Genomic DNA, 16,648 nt, shown 5'->3' on the forward strand with positions numbered 1-16,648 from the left:
ACTGTGCGTAGCTCTCCGTTACAAAGAGGGAAAAAAGTAGAAGAGCCACCAGAAAAGAGGAAAAGTTACAGTCCATTGTCTGACCGTCACTTAACACACGTGAAGAAAAAAAAAAAGCAACTCTGAAGAGAGAAGAAAGAAAAATACTTAAAACACACTCGAGGGAGCTGCTGTAACAGGCTGCCACTAGCACGGCGCCATCTTCATCTTGGTCTCGTCTAGCCAAACGGTTCCTCTGGACTCAGACCGGATGCAGATCTGCATGTTCTCACTGTGGCTCTCACACAGATGGATGAGTCAGGTTTGATCAGGTTTTCAGAGGTAGAAAACATTTCTGAAAATAATTCCACTGCTCTCTGCAACAAACTCAGTTACTGTTGAATACTAAAATAGGAACAGACTTCTTTCTGAGATTAAACTTCCACTCCTTCTTGTTTTATTTCTGGTCTATAAAGGATCAAACTTTGCAGCAGAAACAAGGAGAAGAAGGAAATCGCTCTCTAAAACCAGCAGAGCTCCAGCAGGAAGAAGGATTGCTGTCTCATTATCATCCTTTAACATCATGGTTGAAACACCTTTGACCCACTTTGTGAAAACCACTGACAGATGAGCAGAACAAGACCATGGGAGCTTCGAGAAGAACCGTATGAAATGGTGGTCACGTCTGGCCACTAGACCCAGTCTGAAAGCAGCAGCAGCAGGTGCAGGAAGGGACAGCAGCCGCCATGATGGACCTGAGTTTCCTGACGGGGGAGGAGCAGCAGATCATCCTGGCTGTGTTGAAAAGAGACGCTACGCTAAAGAAGGCTGAGGAGAAGCGAGTCCAGTGAGTCTCTAACGTCAGCTGTTGCATGTTCCAGCCGTCAAATTGTATAGAAAGTGTCAAAGGTCCAAACATCTGTCCTGAATCTCCAACCCAGTATCACAGCAAAGCGTGAAATAGACACGCAGGTCCGCGGCAGCAAAACGTGAGATAGCCACGCTTTGGGCTGTCTAGGCGTGACAGTTACACGTTTTGTAAGCGTGAAACCTACACACACGTAGATGTCATGTGACCGAGGTCCATAACAGAGGCAACAAAAACATTTTTCGTCAGAAGTGACATTTTTGTTGAGTTGTTTTTTGACTCCAAACTCCAACCAAGTGTTTAGCTATAAATAATAATAGTAATAATAATAATAATAATAATAATAATAATAATTATAAATAATATAAATGTGAGACCAAAGGATGTCTCCACTCTGACATGTTAAAGAAAACGTGAAACTTACTTGCATGTAAAACTGTAAGGGACATTTTTTTTTGTCAGACTGCCATGCGGGAGGCAGAGGTTTGAATCCAGGAGGTGACAATGTTGTTTTTGAGTTGTTTTATGTTTCCTAACCCCAACCATGTGTTTTTCCTAAAAGTTAAATTTTCCTGTAGATCACATGGTTGTATGCATGCAGTAGGTTTAATTTTCCTCCATGACAGGAAAACCTGAAACTGTCACGCCGACACAGGCCAAAGCGTGTCTATTTCATGTTTTGCTGTGATACTGGGTTGGAATCTCATAGATCTTACAGTATCTGCTACCTCGAATGCAGATGACAATAAAGTGTGTAGTGCAGAATTTTTGCAAAAAATATCATTAGATTCTTTATTGTAAGATACCAAAAATAGAATTAGTAAAAGTAGTGATTGTGTGATATTTGCCACTGTTGTATCAGTAACCTGCAGAAGATGGTGAGAGATTCCTGCCAGCTGAAGTACTTGACTGGAGAATGGTTCTACGAGACCAAGCAGCTACGACATCAGGACCGCATCCATGGCGCCGACATCATCAGGGCCTCCATGAAACACGTACATAAACCGGTGACTACATGTGAGTCTGGAGCTGCACTACTGAGAGCGATTATCAAAGTCTCCGTCCGATGTCAGCCAATAGTTCAGTCAGGTTACAGCTATCGGTGGGCAAGACGTAGTATCGTCATGTGTTCAATCAGATCGGTCAGATCCACCGCTGGCTCCTCCCCCAGCTCGTCCAAATATGGTCACTTCCTGCTCCAAACCGCTCCGAACTAACAAGATGGTGACGAACAGAATCTGAACTGGAGGATTCATAACGTTCACAAACCAACGATGACATCACTGATGGTTGATGACATCACTGATGGATGATGACATCACTGCTGGGTGATGGTTGCTCTTAGCGCAGGTGGAGGCGGGGCTGCAGTGTATCCCTGCGGAGGCAGGATACATAAGAAACAATCACAATCACAGGACTGATGCAGATAATCCCCAAAAACATTCTCACCTATAGCCAATTTGAATGAATGGTTGTCTGCCTCTGTTGTCACCCTGTGATGGGCTAGTGGCCTTTGCAGGGTGTAGCCCACCTTTCAATGGAAGATGGGACAAGCTCCACCCCTCGACAGCCTCTACAGGACAGAGTGGGTGTAGATAATGGGTGGATGATGTGAGGGGTTGTGGTGTATCTAACATCAGTGTGTTGGTGAAAGCTGTGAGCCTGTCCAGGGAGTTTCCATTTCAATTTGATTACCTGCAGTTGGCATGAAGCTTTTCATGCAGCTTTTCTCAAATTCACGCTACAGTTCTTGCGTCATGTGACCCCAAAAATACCCTTTTTATTTTGAACCCCAAAAATGGGTCAAAAGTGATCCAAAGCAAATCTCTTTTTTCTCAAGAATTTTTTTCTTCATGTGATTATCCTCTGGATCAAAACGAGTATCAGAAGAAAAGGTCAAAGCCAAGAAAAGAGTCCAGTTACAAATACCTTTTAAATAATTACGCACAAGTGAACACAGTTTCTCACAAACACACATAAGCCCCATTGTATTATTATCAGAAATTGCATCTTTTTGCCACATTTTTGGTCTTTATTGCTTTGGTGTACATTGGTGTGGATATTTCAGGAGGTGTGTGGGACTCTTTCAGGGGAACAGGGCGTTATCTTTGTATATGTTACAGCTACTGTGTTACAGGCCTGTGAATTGGTGCATGTGACAAAATGGTGTGAAACCAGTGAAATCTAAGATTTGTGCAGCTGTTTTGCTCTTTTGCTTTTGGAGGAATTTAAAAAGTGTTTTCCAAAGTGCGTACTGTCATAGTTTTAGTGGTCAACGGTCACTGTGGCCTCACAAAACAACATAATTCTTCTTTACTGTCATGAACCTGGTCACCTCATTTCAGTTTGTCACCACATTAAAGAAAAGAGAGTAAAAAGAGTAAATGCCCTTCTGCTGTGGGACTCAATCAGTGAGTCTGTCACTAGGAAGGACTTTCTGACAGAGGAGTTGATAGATGATGACTTCAAGCCTTTCATCGTGCAGGGTTTTGTCTCTCTGACTGCTATTTGGGTGGATTACTGGCCAAATCACTCTGTGGCTCGTTGCGGGTTTAGTCTTTCTCTGACCAGTCATATTGTGGGTCTCACCTGTTGGTGTGTTACATACATTCACACAGTTAACCTGCGTGTGTTTCCCACTAAAAATGTTTTTATATGTTGTTTTCTTGTTTTTCCAGCGTGTGTTGTGACACTTCACAGGACTGAGTTTTTTCCTTTAAGTCTGATGACCTGGTCAATTGATCCCTTGAGATAAAAAGTGCGTTGTTTCCACTGATGAGAGGGATTTTTGTTTGACAGTAGATAAATTTCAGCTCATCGAGGCTCAGCAAGCTGACAGCATGTTGCTTCAGTATTTATCTGAACTGCCTGGAACTTACAATATATGTTTTTACCAGGGATTAAAAAAAAATGTTGCTAAATTTTGCCCATCTTGCCACATTTGTCTAATAATTGGGAAACTAAATCAGGTTAAGTCCTCTGGCTCCTGATATCAGATCCCGGTAACTAATGAGACCTTGACTCAGATCATAAACCCAAAAAGTCCCGTCCCCAGTACATCCTGACTGTGATGTGAAAAGCCACAAGTTTTCTGTCTCAGTTCATGTGTGTTTAGGGAATTTCTCATGTCTGGAAAACCCAAAGGGACATTTGTCCTACTAGGCTGAGTGGTCCAAAAGTAAATCTTATTTGTTGCCATGAGACTCTATTTAGTGATAAACCCACTCAAACCTCAGTCTGGCAGTAGGACATGTTGGTGATCACAAGTTTATTAATCCAATAAAATGCTGTGATGCAGAAGGAGGTTGAGTATTTCCTAAAACATGGCTGTTCCAACTTCCAGTTTGTGGAGCTCACCCTCACTTCTGGTACCAAGATTTGAGCAAATTCCTTATTTCTGCAATGATTACCACAAAGTGAACGAAGCTGGACTTATTTTCTCTTCTACGTATGGAAGATGCGTAGATCGTGCCAGCTCAGCTCAGTACGTCTTACTGGAGGGATATTACATCTGAGGTCTCAGCTTTTGTCACCCTTGATCATTTCTGACAAACTACTGTCATGCCTTTTGGGTTCAGAAATGCTCCTGTGCTCCTCCTCCTCCATGTGCATAATAACAACTGTTGTATTGTACATGTATATTGTACTGAGCTTCACCACATTGAAAGGAACAGATAATGTTGTGGCTGATGCGTTTTCTCGTGTTGTGTCTCGGGTATCAAACACCTCTTGGGGAGACAAAGTTTGATCTCAAGTGTGCGTTCGTGACAAGAGGTCAGTTTCTTTTCATGAGTCCCAGTCTGGCCATGATTCAAGTGACAGAAGGTGACCGTCACTCTGGAGGTGAACAATGAGATATGATCATTTTTTTGTTTATTGTAAATACCATCTGGAAGAGAAGTCCCTGTAAATTGACTTTTTTGCTGCTATGCCTTTATATTCTGACCTTTTGTTTTGTTGTAGGTAAAGTGAATGAATTCACGTTTACTTCCATTGGATGAATGAATCAGTTCTGTTTGGACGGCATCCTTTGGGGTCGCTGGGGAAAAGCTGAGCGTAGTGAAGCACATCATGTTTAGGCCTGACATAAAAGTATGTGACTCTGGATGTTGAACTCTCTAATGGTGGCTGTGTGCTCTCTGCTGCAGGGGAGTTCTCCAAGATCTTTCCTAAAGGCTCCAGATTTGCCTGCAGTTCAAACAAAGGAGTGTTTAACCCACCTGGACTCTGTGGATTCCTCCATCAGCCCCCCAGCAGTGAGGGGTGAGTACAGAGAACCACAGCAGGAAGCAGACTTCACTGTGTTTGTGGTGAAATTTGACCACCGTGACATGCTGCACGAGTTCAGGAGATTCAGTGGACTTGTGCACAAACTCAGGGGTACTTAGTAATTGGCCCCACAGCTCGCAGTAATCTTCTTAAAAGGTTGGGTGTCACATGTTCATGTTTTCTACGGCTCTTGGAAAATGATCATATTTATACATTTCTCACACATTCTGCTCTGCCTGAAGACGTGTGGACGGGTGTCTTTGCAGCTTTTATTTTTGTGTGAAACCGAGAACAGGCGTTGTTGAGGTAATACGATTATTTGACTGACCGTTGGTCAAAGCAGGTCTTGTGGGTGGAAGGCGGTGTAATGTGTTAACATGAGCAGTTCTAGGCTGCACATTCACATCTTGTCACTGTCAACACCCCCTGTCTTCTTTGTTTAATCTAACAGGTATCCAAACCCTTATGAGATCCTGCCGGATTATCCAAAACCAGTTATACAGTCACCCACGAAGGTAGGACCCTGCCTGATGAAAATAAATCCGGTGTAAGTGTGATTGCTTGTTGCTGTGCTGCAGGTGTTACACGTCTCAATCTTCCCCCTCTGTTCACGCAGAGAAAAAAACCCTTCAACAAGGAGCCCGCCCCGAAAAAGAAGGACAGTCATCTATTGGCTGCAACAGCGGATCAAATGCAGACATCGAGGCGCAGTACGTTATTACATACACAAAACGTATATCATGAGTGGAAGGGGATTATTTCATTTATTGTGATCTAATTATATGTTATATTTTGAATTGAAGTGAGTTGTGGGTTTGAGGGATAAATTAGGAAAGCAGCTCAATTCACAGTACAAACCAGTGTAAGTGTCACTGCAGCAGTCTGACATGCAGCTGTTCAACCTCAAAACAAGGCAAAGCGCGAAATAGATACGCCGGTCCACTACAGCTAAACGTGAGATAGACATGCTTTGGCCTCTGTAGGCGTGACACTTTCATGTTTTGTAAGTGAAGTGAAACGTAATGAAGGATCACGTGACCAAGTACAAAGGACATTCTTCAGCGGTGTTAGGAGGAAGGGGGCGGAGCCTGGTGGCAGGAATCAGAGGCAGACGTCTAAATCCAGGAGGTGACAATGCTGTTCTTGAGTTGTTTTATATTTCCAAACCCCAACCATGTTGTTTTTCCTAAAAGTTTCATGTTCCTGTGAATCACATGCAGTAGGTTTAATTTACGTTCACTGAAGGTAAACGTGAAACTGTCACGCCTAGAGAGGCCAAAACGTGTCTATTTCACGTTTTGCTGTGATACCAGGTTGAGCTGTTTCTGCCTCTCCTGTGAGCAGCATGTTGTCACGGGCAACTGTCTGATAATGGAGCCCCTGAATTATGATTTCTAACAATAGTATCATCTGATTGCTTTGCTTCTTGTTTAGTTGCAGTTTGAGAGAATTAATTTTAAAGCTCAGTGACAGAATAAATCTCCCTGCAGAGACATGCTGGGTCAAAATGTTTAATGGCGTATATGACACTCTTATGATTTAATCACAGTTCTACAGCTTATTGAAGCCAATATTTTCAAGTGTTTTTTTCTTACAATCGCTGTGCAATGAGCCGGTGAGCTGGGATCACATCGTTTCTCAGAGGTTGTCAGAGGGAAGGAAAGTCCAAATACCTGCGGCAGGCCGACGAGCCACCGGATTACAGAGAAACATTCCCGAGCTCTAATCCGTCCTGCGTGACTCGCTGCTGCTGGAAATATGCCACAGCTCTAAAAACAATGTTTTTGTGGGAGAAATTTTGTGAACAGACAGAAACCAACACAAATATGTCAGTTATGGAAAAGGAATGAAGGATCAATCGATTACTTACTGATCCCTACTGCAGCTGGTACCAGTGAGGCGTATGAACATTGTAGCTGTGCATGTTCTACACAACACATTCTTGAAATATGTAGACCAGGGGTGTCAAACTCACTTTAGTTAAGGGGCCACATACTGCCCACTTTGATCTCAAGTGGGCCAGACCAGTAAAATCACAGCATAATAACGCATATATAACGACAATATTTCTCTTTGTTTAAATCATTGGTGAAGGTTTTTGGATGATAAACCCTATTTTAAGGTCTTTCTACAATAAACTAGAAACATAAAGACCAAAAACTCAGACATCGGCCCACTGTTGATCTGCCCCGGCTCTCCTCTGCAGATTCCCTCGCTTTGTGACGCGTTTGACGTCAAACGTGTCACAAAGCGAGCAGCGAGCGCTTCTTCCTCCGGAGCAGACGTTGCATTTACGCTGTTTTTGAAGCAATTACTGGATCGATTAAAAAAAAAAATAACAAAACGTTTGTACTCATAAACCTCCATATTCTCATAGAAATGCAATTTATGTCTTTCTGTAATTTTCACACTTAGCAAAGTCATCCGGCGGGCCGAGCTGGACCCACTGGCGGGCCGGATCCGGCCCGCGGGCCGTATGTTTGACACCCCTGATGTAGACGTTGAAAACAAAAAGGTCAACTTTAATAAACTGCAGCAGGTTGTGTTTGTTGGTCAGTAGTCCAAAACATTACAGGCAGTCTCTTTATTTATGTGTAAAGCTCGTCTGTTCCTCAGAAAGAATGAGTGACACGGAAAGACGATTGAAGACGAATATCAGAGAACAATTCAGAGAAAGTGGACGAGGTCCTGCAGAAAAAACATGTTGCATTCAGATGTTTTACTGGGACTCACTGCCCACGTCTCATCACGTCTCATCACGTCTCATCACGTCTCATCACGTCTCATCACGTCTCATCACATCTCATCACCGTCTCATCACATCTCATCACGTCTCATCACGTCTCATCACGTCTCATCACGTCTCATCACGTCTCATCACGTCTCATCACCGTCTCATCACGTCTCATCACATCTCATCACATCTCATCACGTCTCATCACGTCTCATCACCGTCTCATCACGTCTCATCACGTCTCATCACGTCTCATCACATCTCATCACCGTCTCATCACGTCTCATCACGTCTCATCACGTCTCATCACGTCTCATCACGTCTCATCACATCTCATCACCGTCTCATCACGTCTCATCACGTCTCATCACGTCTCATCACCGTCTCATCACGTCTCATCACGTCTCATCACATCTCATCACATCTCATCACGTCTCATCACGTCTCACCTGCGTCTAAACCGTGTGTGTGTGTCTATGTGTGTGTGTGTGTGTGTGTGTGTGTGTGTGTGTCTGTGTGTGTGTGTTTGTGTGTGTGTCTGTGTGTGTCTGTGTGTGTGTGTGTGTGTGTGTGTCTGTGTGTGTGTGTGTGTGTGTGTGTGTGTGTGTGTGTGTCTGTCTGTCTGTCTGTCTGTGTGTGTGTGTCTGTGTGTGTGTGTGTGTCTGTGTGTGTGTCTGTGTGTGTCTGTGTGTCTGTGTGTGTGTGTGTGTGTGTGTGTGTGTGTGTCTGTGTGTGTGTGTTTGTGTGTGTGTCTGTCTGTGTGTGTGTGTGTGTGTGTGTGTCTGTGTGTCTGTGTGTGTGTGTGTTTGTGTGTGTGTCTGTGTGTCTGTGTGTGTGTGTGTGTGTCTGTGTGTCTGTGTGTGTGTGTTTGTGTGTGTCTGTCTGTGTGTGTGTGTGTGTGTGTGTGTGTGTGTGTGTGTGTGTGTGTGTCTGTGTGTGTGTGTCTGTGTGTGTCTGTGTGTGTGTGTGTGTGTGTGTGTGTGTGTGTGTGTGTCTTGCTATGAACGAAAGTAAACAAATACCAGCTGCTTGCGTTTGTTTCCAACTCCTCACTTGTTGGACCTCAGAAACACTAAAGCGACAGTCGTTATGAAAGAGAAACTCAGTGATTCATCAGTCGGACCTGCAGCTGCCAGTAACGTGTTCCAGGACGAAGTCACCGTACAGATGGTCCAAAACCACAATGTATAAGCACTCTGTTATATGTAAGACAGTGACGGTCCCCTGTGACCAATATATTATTACATCTAACATTGTTAATGCTGATGCATCAACGTGGAGTTTTCCCATCATAACACACCTGATGTTTAAACTGGTGTTCACTTGTTTCTGTTTCTTTCAGGGACTTCATCATCACCTGACAGCTGCATTTCTTGGCTCTCCAACCTTAGACAAGATGTTATTGATTGCCCGCCCACCCAGAATGCATCTGTTCCGGTGTGGGGACCTGAGAACAGAGCGGTCAGCCCCGGTTCTCTGGACCGCTTTGAGAAGGAAGACGAGGACAGAGGTAGACAGACCAACTCGGCCTTCCTGCGGGGAATCCTCAAGTGCTTGTCCCCCTCCAGCACTCTGTTCTCTCAGCTGGACCTGACGGCATCCGTCAGCCAGGACTCTCCCACCGAGACCTGGATGGACAGGAAGCAGGTGAGGTTCAGCTCTGTGGTGGTTCAGAGGGGAGTGGAGTGGCAGGAGAGGGAGGAGCAGGGAGAGCACAGTTTGCTGGATGCTGAACCCTCAGCTCCCTCTGAGGGTGACCCAAGCTGTACCGCTGCATTCACACAGGAGCGGTTCCTGAGACACAGTCTAGTGGATTCGGAGGAGGAGCAAGAGACCGGCCGACGCCACAGTTTTAGAAGTAAGACTTTTATTTACATCATCAAGTCAAACGAATAACCAAAGAATCCGTATCTACCCATGAGACGGCATTCATCCTCTTCTCATCGTGTGGTTGGGGATTAGTTTGACATCATGGGTCTTCTGTCACGACACTTTGAAGAACTCTACTCAACACATGTCAATATTTGTCTGCAGTTAATGTTTAATTCCTCGTGTTGGATGGTTTTCATTGGTTTATTATGTTTCTGTGACTTTTCCGTGCACGAGCAGCAGTCTCAGGACTTATGGATCTGACCTGGTATAATGCATGAAAAGTTGTGCATTGATCGCAGACAGGAAGTTAATGTGAAGAAGTTTAGTGTTTTTATATTGAATTTAAAATGATTCTGATGACATAATATTGGCTTGTAGAAAGTAGTTACAGCACTATAAGTATACTACACCAAGAAGAATCCTCCACGGGTGACTAATTCTGCTGTTTAGTGTTTAACAGACGAAACGTACATCAGTGATCCAATAGATGGTTGCTTTCTTTGCAGATGAAGAGCGGCATCACTCTCAGGCCGAGGCCTCACGCTGGACATCGAGACACGGTGTCATTTCTGCTGAGGTCACTGCAGACGTCCTGCCTTCACCGCACGGCAGCGCAGACAGCTTATCTCAGGGTTTTTCACTAAAACCGAGACTGCCGGGAATTTTCAGAAAAGACAAAGAGAAAACTGCTCAGAGTTCATCTGAAGAAGGTCTGGGTATATCTCAGCTGGAAGAACCTGTCGGCACACAGCGTCATCCTGAGCCGACCTGGGACAGACCTGCGGGTTTCAAAGAAGACACTAAACCCCCACCGATGACAGAGGTCCGAACTCTGCAGCTCACAGCGCTGCAGAACATGTCGTTCAAAGAAACGGTGACCTCAGTAGATGTAGACACTCAGCAGGAAGCAACGACGAGCAGAGCTGCTCCGTTTCAGGAGAGACTCTACAGTCTCAAAGCATTCTGGGAGAGAGACAAGCGTCCCAAAACGGAATCGACCACAGAGGAGCTAGACACTGCTGACACGTCCCGGAACAAGAGTTTGTCCCCACAGATGGGTCGCAGCCTCTTATCAAAGGAAGACGGCACATACCGAGCAAATCCAGTCCTCATCTATGAGGAGATAGACGAGGCTTTGACCACGACGGTAACAGAGCTGCATATAACTGAGACGCAGTCCAACTCTGGTCCTCAAGAGGACAAGGCCAAGATGAGCAGGGTGAAGGTTTTCTGGGAGAAGTGCTTCAGCTCTGATAGTCCTGTGGATGTCCAGTCAGCAGGCCAAGTCAAGGCCGACACCGCATCTCAAGACAGGCCCGTCGGTTCCAGTAAAACCCAACTGCCCAGATTGAAAGAGCAGGACGATGAAGTGAGGAGGAGTCCATCGAAGACTTGCCACCCAAAGGCCCTTCCCCGTGAGTCCACTGGGAAAGGACCCCGGCTGCAAGGCTCTCCCCTGAAAACCTTTCCAATAGACATCAACCCCAGAACTGGAGAGCATCAAGGGAAGCTCCGACAGATGAAGAGTGCATCTCCTCCACCTTCGTATTGTCCTCATGTAGATTCACAGCTGCAGAAGTCCACAACTCTACCACTACCCAAAAAGGTTTCAGAGAAGAAGCTGGGGACCTTCTCACACTTCGCCAGATCTTTCATCCCTCAGGACCCTCAGCACTATCTGGGCCCACAGGAGAAGGCTCACTGTCCTCCGTTCCACCGCGACCAAGCTGCTGCAGAGAGTCATGCAGGACAGAGCGCCCTCACAGACGTTATGAGAAACCAGAGTGCCGGTCCCACCGAGGCGAGCCCTTCCAGAATCAGCTCCTGGTTTATGCAGAAGAAAGACAGGACCTCCAGCCAGGACGCAGCCCCCAGAGCCTGGTACCTGCCTCGATCCAGTGCAGCCAGTGAGCTTCTTAATTCTCTCTTCACTGATAAAAGCAAATCGCAGTGATGTTTTTTTCAGACCAATCACAACAAGCTAACAGGTTTTCTGTTGACCTAATTTTTGTGATGATAAAAGCAGCTGAAGCAGTGACAACAGCAATATTCCTGTTCAATAATTACCATAAAATGAAAACACAGTAGGATTATGTTCCAAATCTTTATTGTGATTACAGGAACATTTTTAAAACCCCGTCTCCAAATAAGTTGGTATAATCTGTAAAATGTATATAAAAACTGAATGCAATGATTTGCAAATCATATAAACTCGCATTTAATTGCAAATACACCAAACACAAATTATCAAATGTTGAAGTGGAAAAATGTTATGTTTAAAAAAAATATATGCTCATTTTAATTTCAGTCAAAAAAGTTGGGACATGGTCAACAAGACTGAAAAGTTGTATAACGCTGAAAAAAAACCACCTGGTGGAACATCTGACAACTAATGAGGTTACCATGGCAACAGATCAGTAACATGATTGGGTATAAAAGATGATTTCAGAGAGGCAGAGTCTCTCAGCAGTGAAGATGGGGAGAGGTTCACCACTCTGAAAGACTGTGTTGGAAAATAGTTCAACAATCTAAGAATAATGTTCCTCAACGTAAAACTACAAAGAATTAGTGGATTTCATCGTCTACGGTTCATAATATCATTAAAAGATTCAGAGAATCTGGAGAAATCTCTGAACACAAGGGACAAGGCTGGAAACCAATATTGGATGGTGGTGATCTTCGGGCCCTCAGGCAGCACTGCATTAAAAACACACTATTCTGGAGTGGAAATCACTGCATGGGCTCAGGAACACTTGTGAAAACCATCATCTGTGAACACAGTTCATCGCTGCGTCCATAAATGATGTTAAAACTCTCCAAAGAAGAAACCAGATAGAAACATGATCCAGAAACACCGCCGCCTTCTCTGGACCGAGATCATTGAAGATGGACTGAGGTGAAGTGGACAACTGTCCTGAGGTCTGACGGATCACAATCTGAGATTCTGTTTGGAAATCATGGACGCTGCATCCTCCAGGTTAAAGAGGAGAGGGACCATCCAGCTTGTTATCAGCTCAGTTCTAAAGCCAGCATCTGTGATGTTACAGGATGCATTAGTGCACATGGCATGGGTAGCTTGAACATCTGGAAGGAAGCATTCATGCTGAATGATATATTCAGGTTTTGGAGCAACATATGCTGCCATCCAGACAACGTCTCTTTCAGGGAAGGTCTTGTTTATTTCAGCAGAACAACGTCCAACCACATTCTGCACGTATTCCAACAGCATGGTTCTCTAGTAGAAGAGTCCGCTGATAAACTGGCCTCCTGCAGTCCAGACCTGTCAATCACTGAAAACATCTGGAGCATCAGGACATGAACAATACAACAAAGGAGACCCTGAACTGTTGAGCAGCTGAAATCCTCTATCAGGCAAGAATGGGACCACATTTCACTTTCAAAACTCCAGAAACTGGTCTCCTCAGTTCCCAAACATTTCCAGAGTGTTGTTAAAAGAAGAGTTGATGCAGCTCAGTGGTGAACATGATCCTGGAACAACTTGTTTTTAAATTCCTGTTGCTGATATCAATTAGCAAAATTAGCACATACTTTGCATAAAACAATAAAATTCCTCAGCTTCAGCATTTGATAAGTTGTCTTTGGTCTATCTGTAACTAAATGACTTTACCTGATTTAAAAATCATTAAAACTGATTTATTAAGCTTTGGACCAAATCAGCAAAGTTATACTTGTTTTTATGACCTGAACAGAAGGGTTTCAGTTTAACACTGTTGTTTAGTAAAGCAGAAAGTCTATTTTCCAGAGTTGATTTTGTCTTTTTTGTGGCAGGTTATGGCGGCAGCCCGACTTCCATCACATCCGCTCTGAATCCTTTCTCTTCAAGGAGCATGTGTTTATCCAGAAGTGCTGAAAATCTCACCTCACAAACAAGTAACACAAGTTTTAATGTTTCATTGGACTAGCATTGCTCTATTTCTGCAAAATCGGCTTATGTTTAGCATAAAGTTTGAATATTTCATTTGATCCATAACTTTACATCATAGTGGTATGTAGCATGTTGTCTCATGGTTTGATTTCTTTCCAGAAGGCAAGACCCAAACGAACTCAAAAGACAAAAAGAATCTGAGTGTGGATGATGGTAAACACGTGGTTCTCCTTTTAAACATATTTATCAGGACATACACAGATGGCCGTGCAGTGATTCAAACATGTAATCAACATACTTTTGAAATTCAAAAATAGTTAGTAGATGTTATTGGAGGAGGTGAAAAGTTGTGTCTTTTTCTTCCAGTTTCTTCATTTCCAGCTTCATTCTTCCGGCCGATGAAAAGCAGCGCGTCGGTGCCGATCCTTCTGTACCACGAGGTAGAGCCCAGAACTCACTTCTTCTGGGACACCATTTAAACTGTCACTCATGCTGTTCCGGTTTTTGTTGATATTATCAGACAGACACTGACTTTTTTGAGACCGACTATGGATATAGAAGAAAGACCAGCAGCTCTATGTCGAACCTCAGTCTCTCCTCGGGGATGGCCTCCATGTCTTCTGTACGTCCAAACACAGCTCACTGGAAAATATCCTGTTCTGATAAATCCAGTTTTAAACAAATTAGTCTGAATTCTTTACGTTCTTATGTCATCATTTCCCCTGTACATGACGTCAGATCAGCAATGATTGTGTTTTCTCTCCTCTTGCATATCCTGACCGAGCAGGCCAGCGGCAGCATCAGCAGCATCTACCACGGAGACTTTGGGGACATTGAAGTCCAGGGAAGCATCCAGTTCGCTGTGAACTACATCCAGAAGCTGGCAGAGTTTCACATCTTTGTGGTGCTCTGCCGGGATCTGGCCGTGGCGGACACCAAGAAGAACCGCTCCGACCCGTAAGTTCTCACCGTAAAGAACAAATGTCCTCCAGGGACATCTGTTCAAGTTGGAAAAGGGAACCTGCAGGTCAGAAGAGAGGCTGAAACACGAGTCACATCTCTTTGAGTTCAGTATATATAACTCTGCTTTGCTCTCACAGGTATGTGAAATGTTTTCTTCTTCCTGATAAATCTAAACTGGGAAAGAGGAAAACCACAATTAAAAAGAAGACATTAAACCCAACTTACAATGAAATCCTCAGGGTAAGAGTTCAGTATTTATTCTTTTCTCCTTATATTTTCTTCTTATTTCACATATAAACATTGTGGTTACCAATGGTGGAGAGTAACTGAGATTTATTTTAGTACTAAAGTGGAGTTCCCTCTGAATTTCTAACACTGGCTTGTAGAGAAATTAGACTCATAATGGTCACATATGTGGGTTAAATAATCTAGAAATGAAAAATAAGAAATACAGATGTGTATTATATCCAATATGTAATGATTAATTGTATAGTAAGTTGACAGAAGAAGAATTTGAGTCATTTTTGATAAAACTAAATTAAAAAATATTTCATGGTTCTAGTTTTTGAAATCGGAGGATGTCGCTTTTCCTGTTAATTGTTATAATATTAATTTATTTGTTTAATAATTTTCTGGTTTGGACAACTAGTTGTTTAAAAGAAGTATTGTAAAGGAGTCAGTTTGGGTAATTAATCAAGACACTGCTTTGAGTACTTCAGTAATTTACAACCCCGTTTCCAAAAAAGTTGGGATGCTGTGTAAAATGTAAATAAAAACAGAATGCAATGATTTGTAAATCAGGCAAATCCATATCTAACTGCAAATAGACCAAAGACAACATATCAAATGTTGAAATGGAGAAATTGTATTGTTTTATGAAAAAGATCTGCTCATTTTGAATCTGATGCAGCAACACGTTTATAAAGTTGTTCCAGGATCATGTTCACCGCTGAGCTGCATCAACTCTTGTTTTAACAACACTCTGGAAATGTTTGGGAACGTTTTCATAAAACACTAAAATTTCTCAGTTTCAACATTTGATATGTTGTCTTTGGTCTATTTTACATTAAACGTGGGTTCATTTAATGTACAAATCATTGCATTCTGTTTCTATTTACATTTTACACAACGTTGTACTTTTACATACTTTTATGCAGTTAAGACTGTTAAGACTTTCCAGGGAGGTATTAGTGGCATTAGTAAATGCTCTGAATATTTATTTTGCCACTTTTTTTTTTTGCCTTCTTCTCCTTCCAAAGTTTAAGATCCAGCTGGACGTGTTGAAAACTCAGAACTTGAACATCTCTGTGTGGCACCACGACACCTTTGGGCGGAACAGCTTCCTGGGCGAGGTGGACCAGGATCTGTCAGAGTGGGACTTCAGCAACACACAGATGAATGAATATCCATTAAAAGCCAGGGTAGAGACTGTTCTCACCATGCTCTGTGTGTGTGGTCACAGTGGTCATTTACTCACCTCAGTTTAACCCTCAGGTGTCTGCGCAGGCCTCATCGCTGCTGCCTGCCGTCCGCCCGGACGGCACAGGATACATGAGAGTCGCCTTGAGATTCCTGGCACAGACGACCCACAGTAAACTGACGACTCCTCCCTTCTTATGAGTTCTCTTCCTTTAGTTTTATCATCGGTGTCACTGACTGCGGTCTCATTGCATCCACAGGTAAGAAGAAGTCCAGGACAGAGACTGGCGAGGTGCAGATTTGGGTGAAAGACTGCAAGAATCTTCCTCCAGTCAGAGGAGGGATTATCGACCCGTTTGTGAAGTGGTAGGAAACCTGCAGGCGGTCTGGAGACTCAACACGTTCACAATTACATGAATTAATCAAACATTGTGAAATAAATGATACTCACATTAGACATGGTATTACCACAAAATCATGAAATATTCCAATATGTTTTATCATTTTTCACAGTATAGAGATTATTTCTTTCATTTCTGTTTCAATTCTGCAGGTTGTTTTTTTGAAACTGTCTGCCAGTCATGTGACTGGTTGTCATTCTGCTCCAAACCAATAGCCAATCACAGCCGACTTTGTGTTGAAAAGTGATGATGCAACG

The 16,648-nt window shown here is 43.4% G+C and overlaps 1 protein-coding gene across 2 annotated transcripts in view; it reads left to right on the forward strand.

Moving 5' to 3' along the window:
- LOC138207695 (synaptotagmin-like protein 2) overlaps positions 1–16,648 on the forward strand; it is a 32,832-nt gene that overhangs the window by 12,960 nt on the left and 3,224 nt on the right. The window contains exons 4-20 of one of the 2 annotated variants that reach the window (XM_069165127.1): positions 607–826; positions 1,710–1,864; positions 4,996–5,110; positions 5,568–5,631; positions 5,733–5,826; positions 9,193–9,497; positions 9,636–9,708; positions 10,229–11,629; positions 13,512–13,613; positions 13,768–13,893; positions 13,975–14,048; positions 14,129–14,230; positions 14,396–14,565; positions 14,709–14,811; positions 15,831–15,992; positions 16,066–16,162; positions 16,251–16,356. In XM_069165127.1, coding sequence (XP_069021228.1) covers positions 726–826; positions 1,710–1,864; positions 4,996–5,110; positions 5,568–5,631; positions 5,733–5,826; positions 9,193–9,497; positions 9,636–9,708; positions 10,229–11,629; positions 13,512–13,613; positions 13,768–13,893; positions 13,975–14,048; positions 14,129–14,230; positions 14,396–14,565; positions 14,709–14,811; positions 15,831–15,992; positions 16,066–16,162; positions 16,251–16,356 — 3,350 coding nt within the window. In that variant the 5' untranslated portion in view covers positions 607–725. The remainder of the gene's footprint in view (positions 1–606; positions 827–1,709; positions 1,865–4,995; positions 5,111–5,567; positions 5,632–5,732; positions 5,827–9,192; positions 9,498–9,635; positions 9,709–10,228; positions 11,630–13,511; positions 13,614–13,767; positions 13,894–13,974; positions 14,049–14,128; positions 14,231–14,395; positions 14,566–14,708; positions 14,812–15,830; positions 15,993–16,065; positions 16,163–16,250; positions 16,357–16,648) is intronic. The other variant, XM_069165128.1, reaches the window with a different exon arrangement.

This window comes from Embiotoca jacksoni, unplaced genomic scaffold, assembly GCF_022577435.1.
Source record: "Embiotoca jacksoni isolate LCO1_2020_lvr unplaced genomic scaffold, fEmbJac1.0.p SCAF_33, whole genome shotgun sequence".
In the NCBI taxonomy this organism is placed as follows: domain Eukaryota; kingdom Metazoa; phylum Chordata; class Actinopteri; family Embiotocidae; genus Embiotoca; species Embiotoca jacksoni.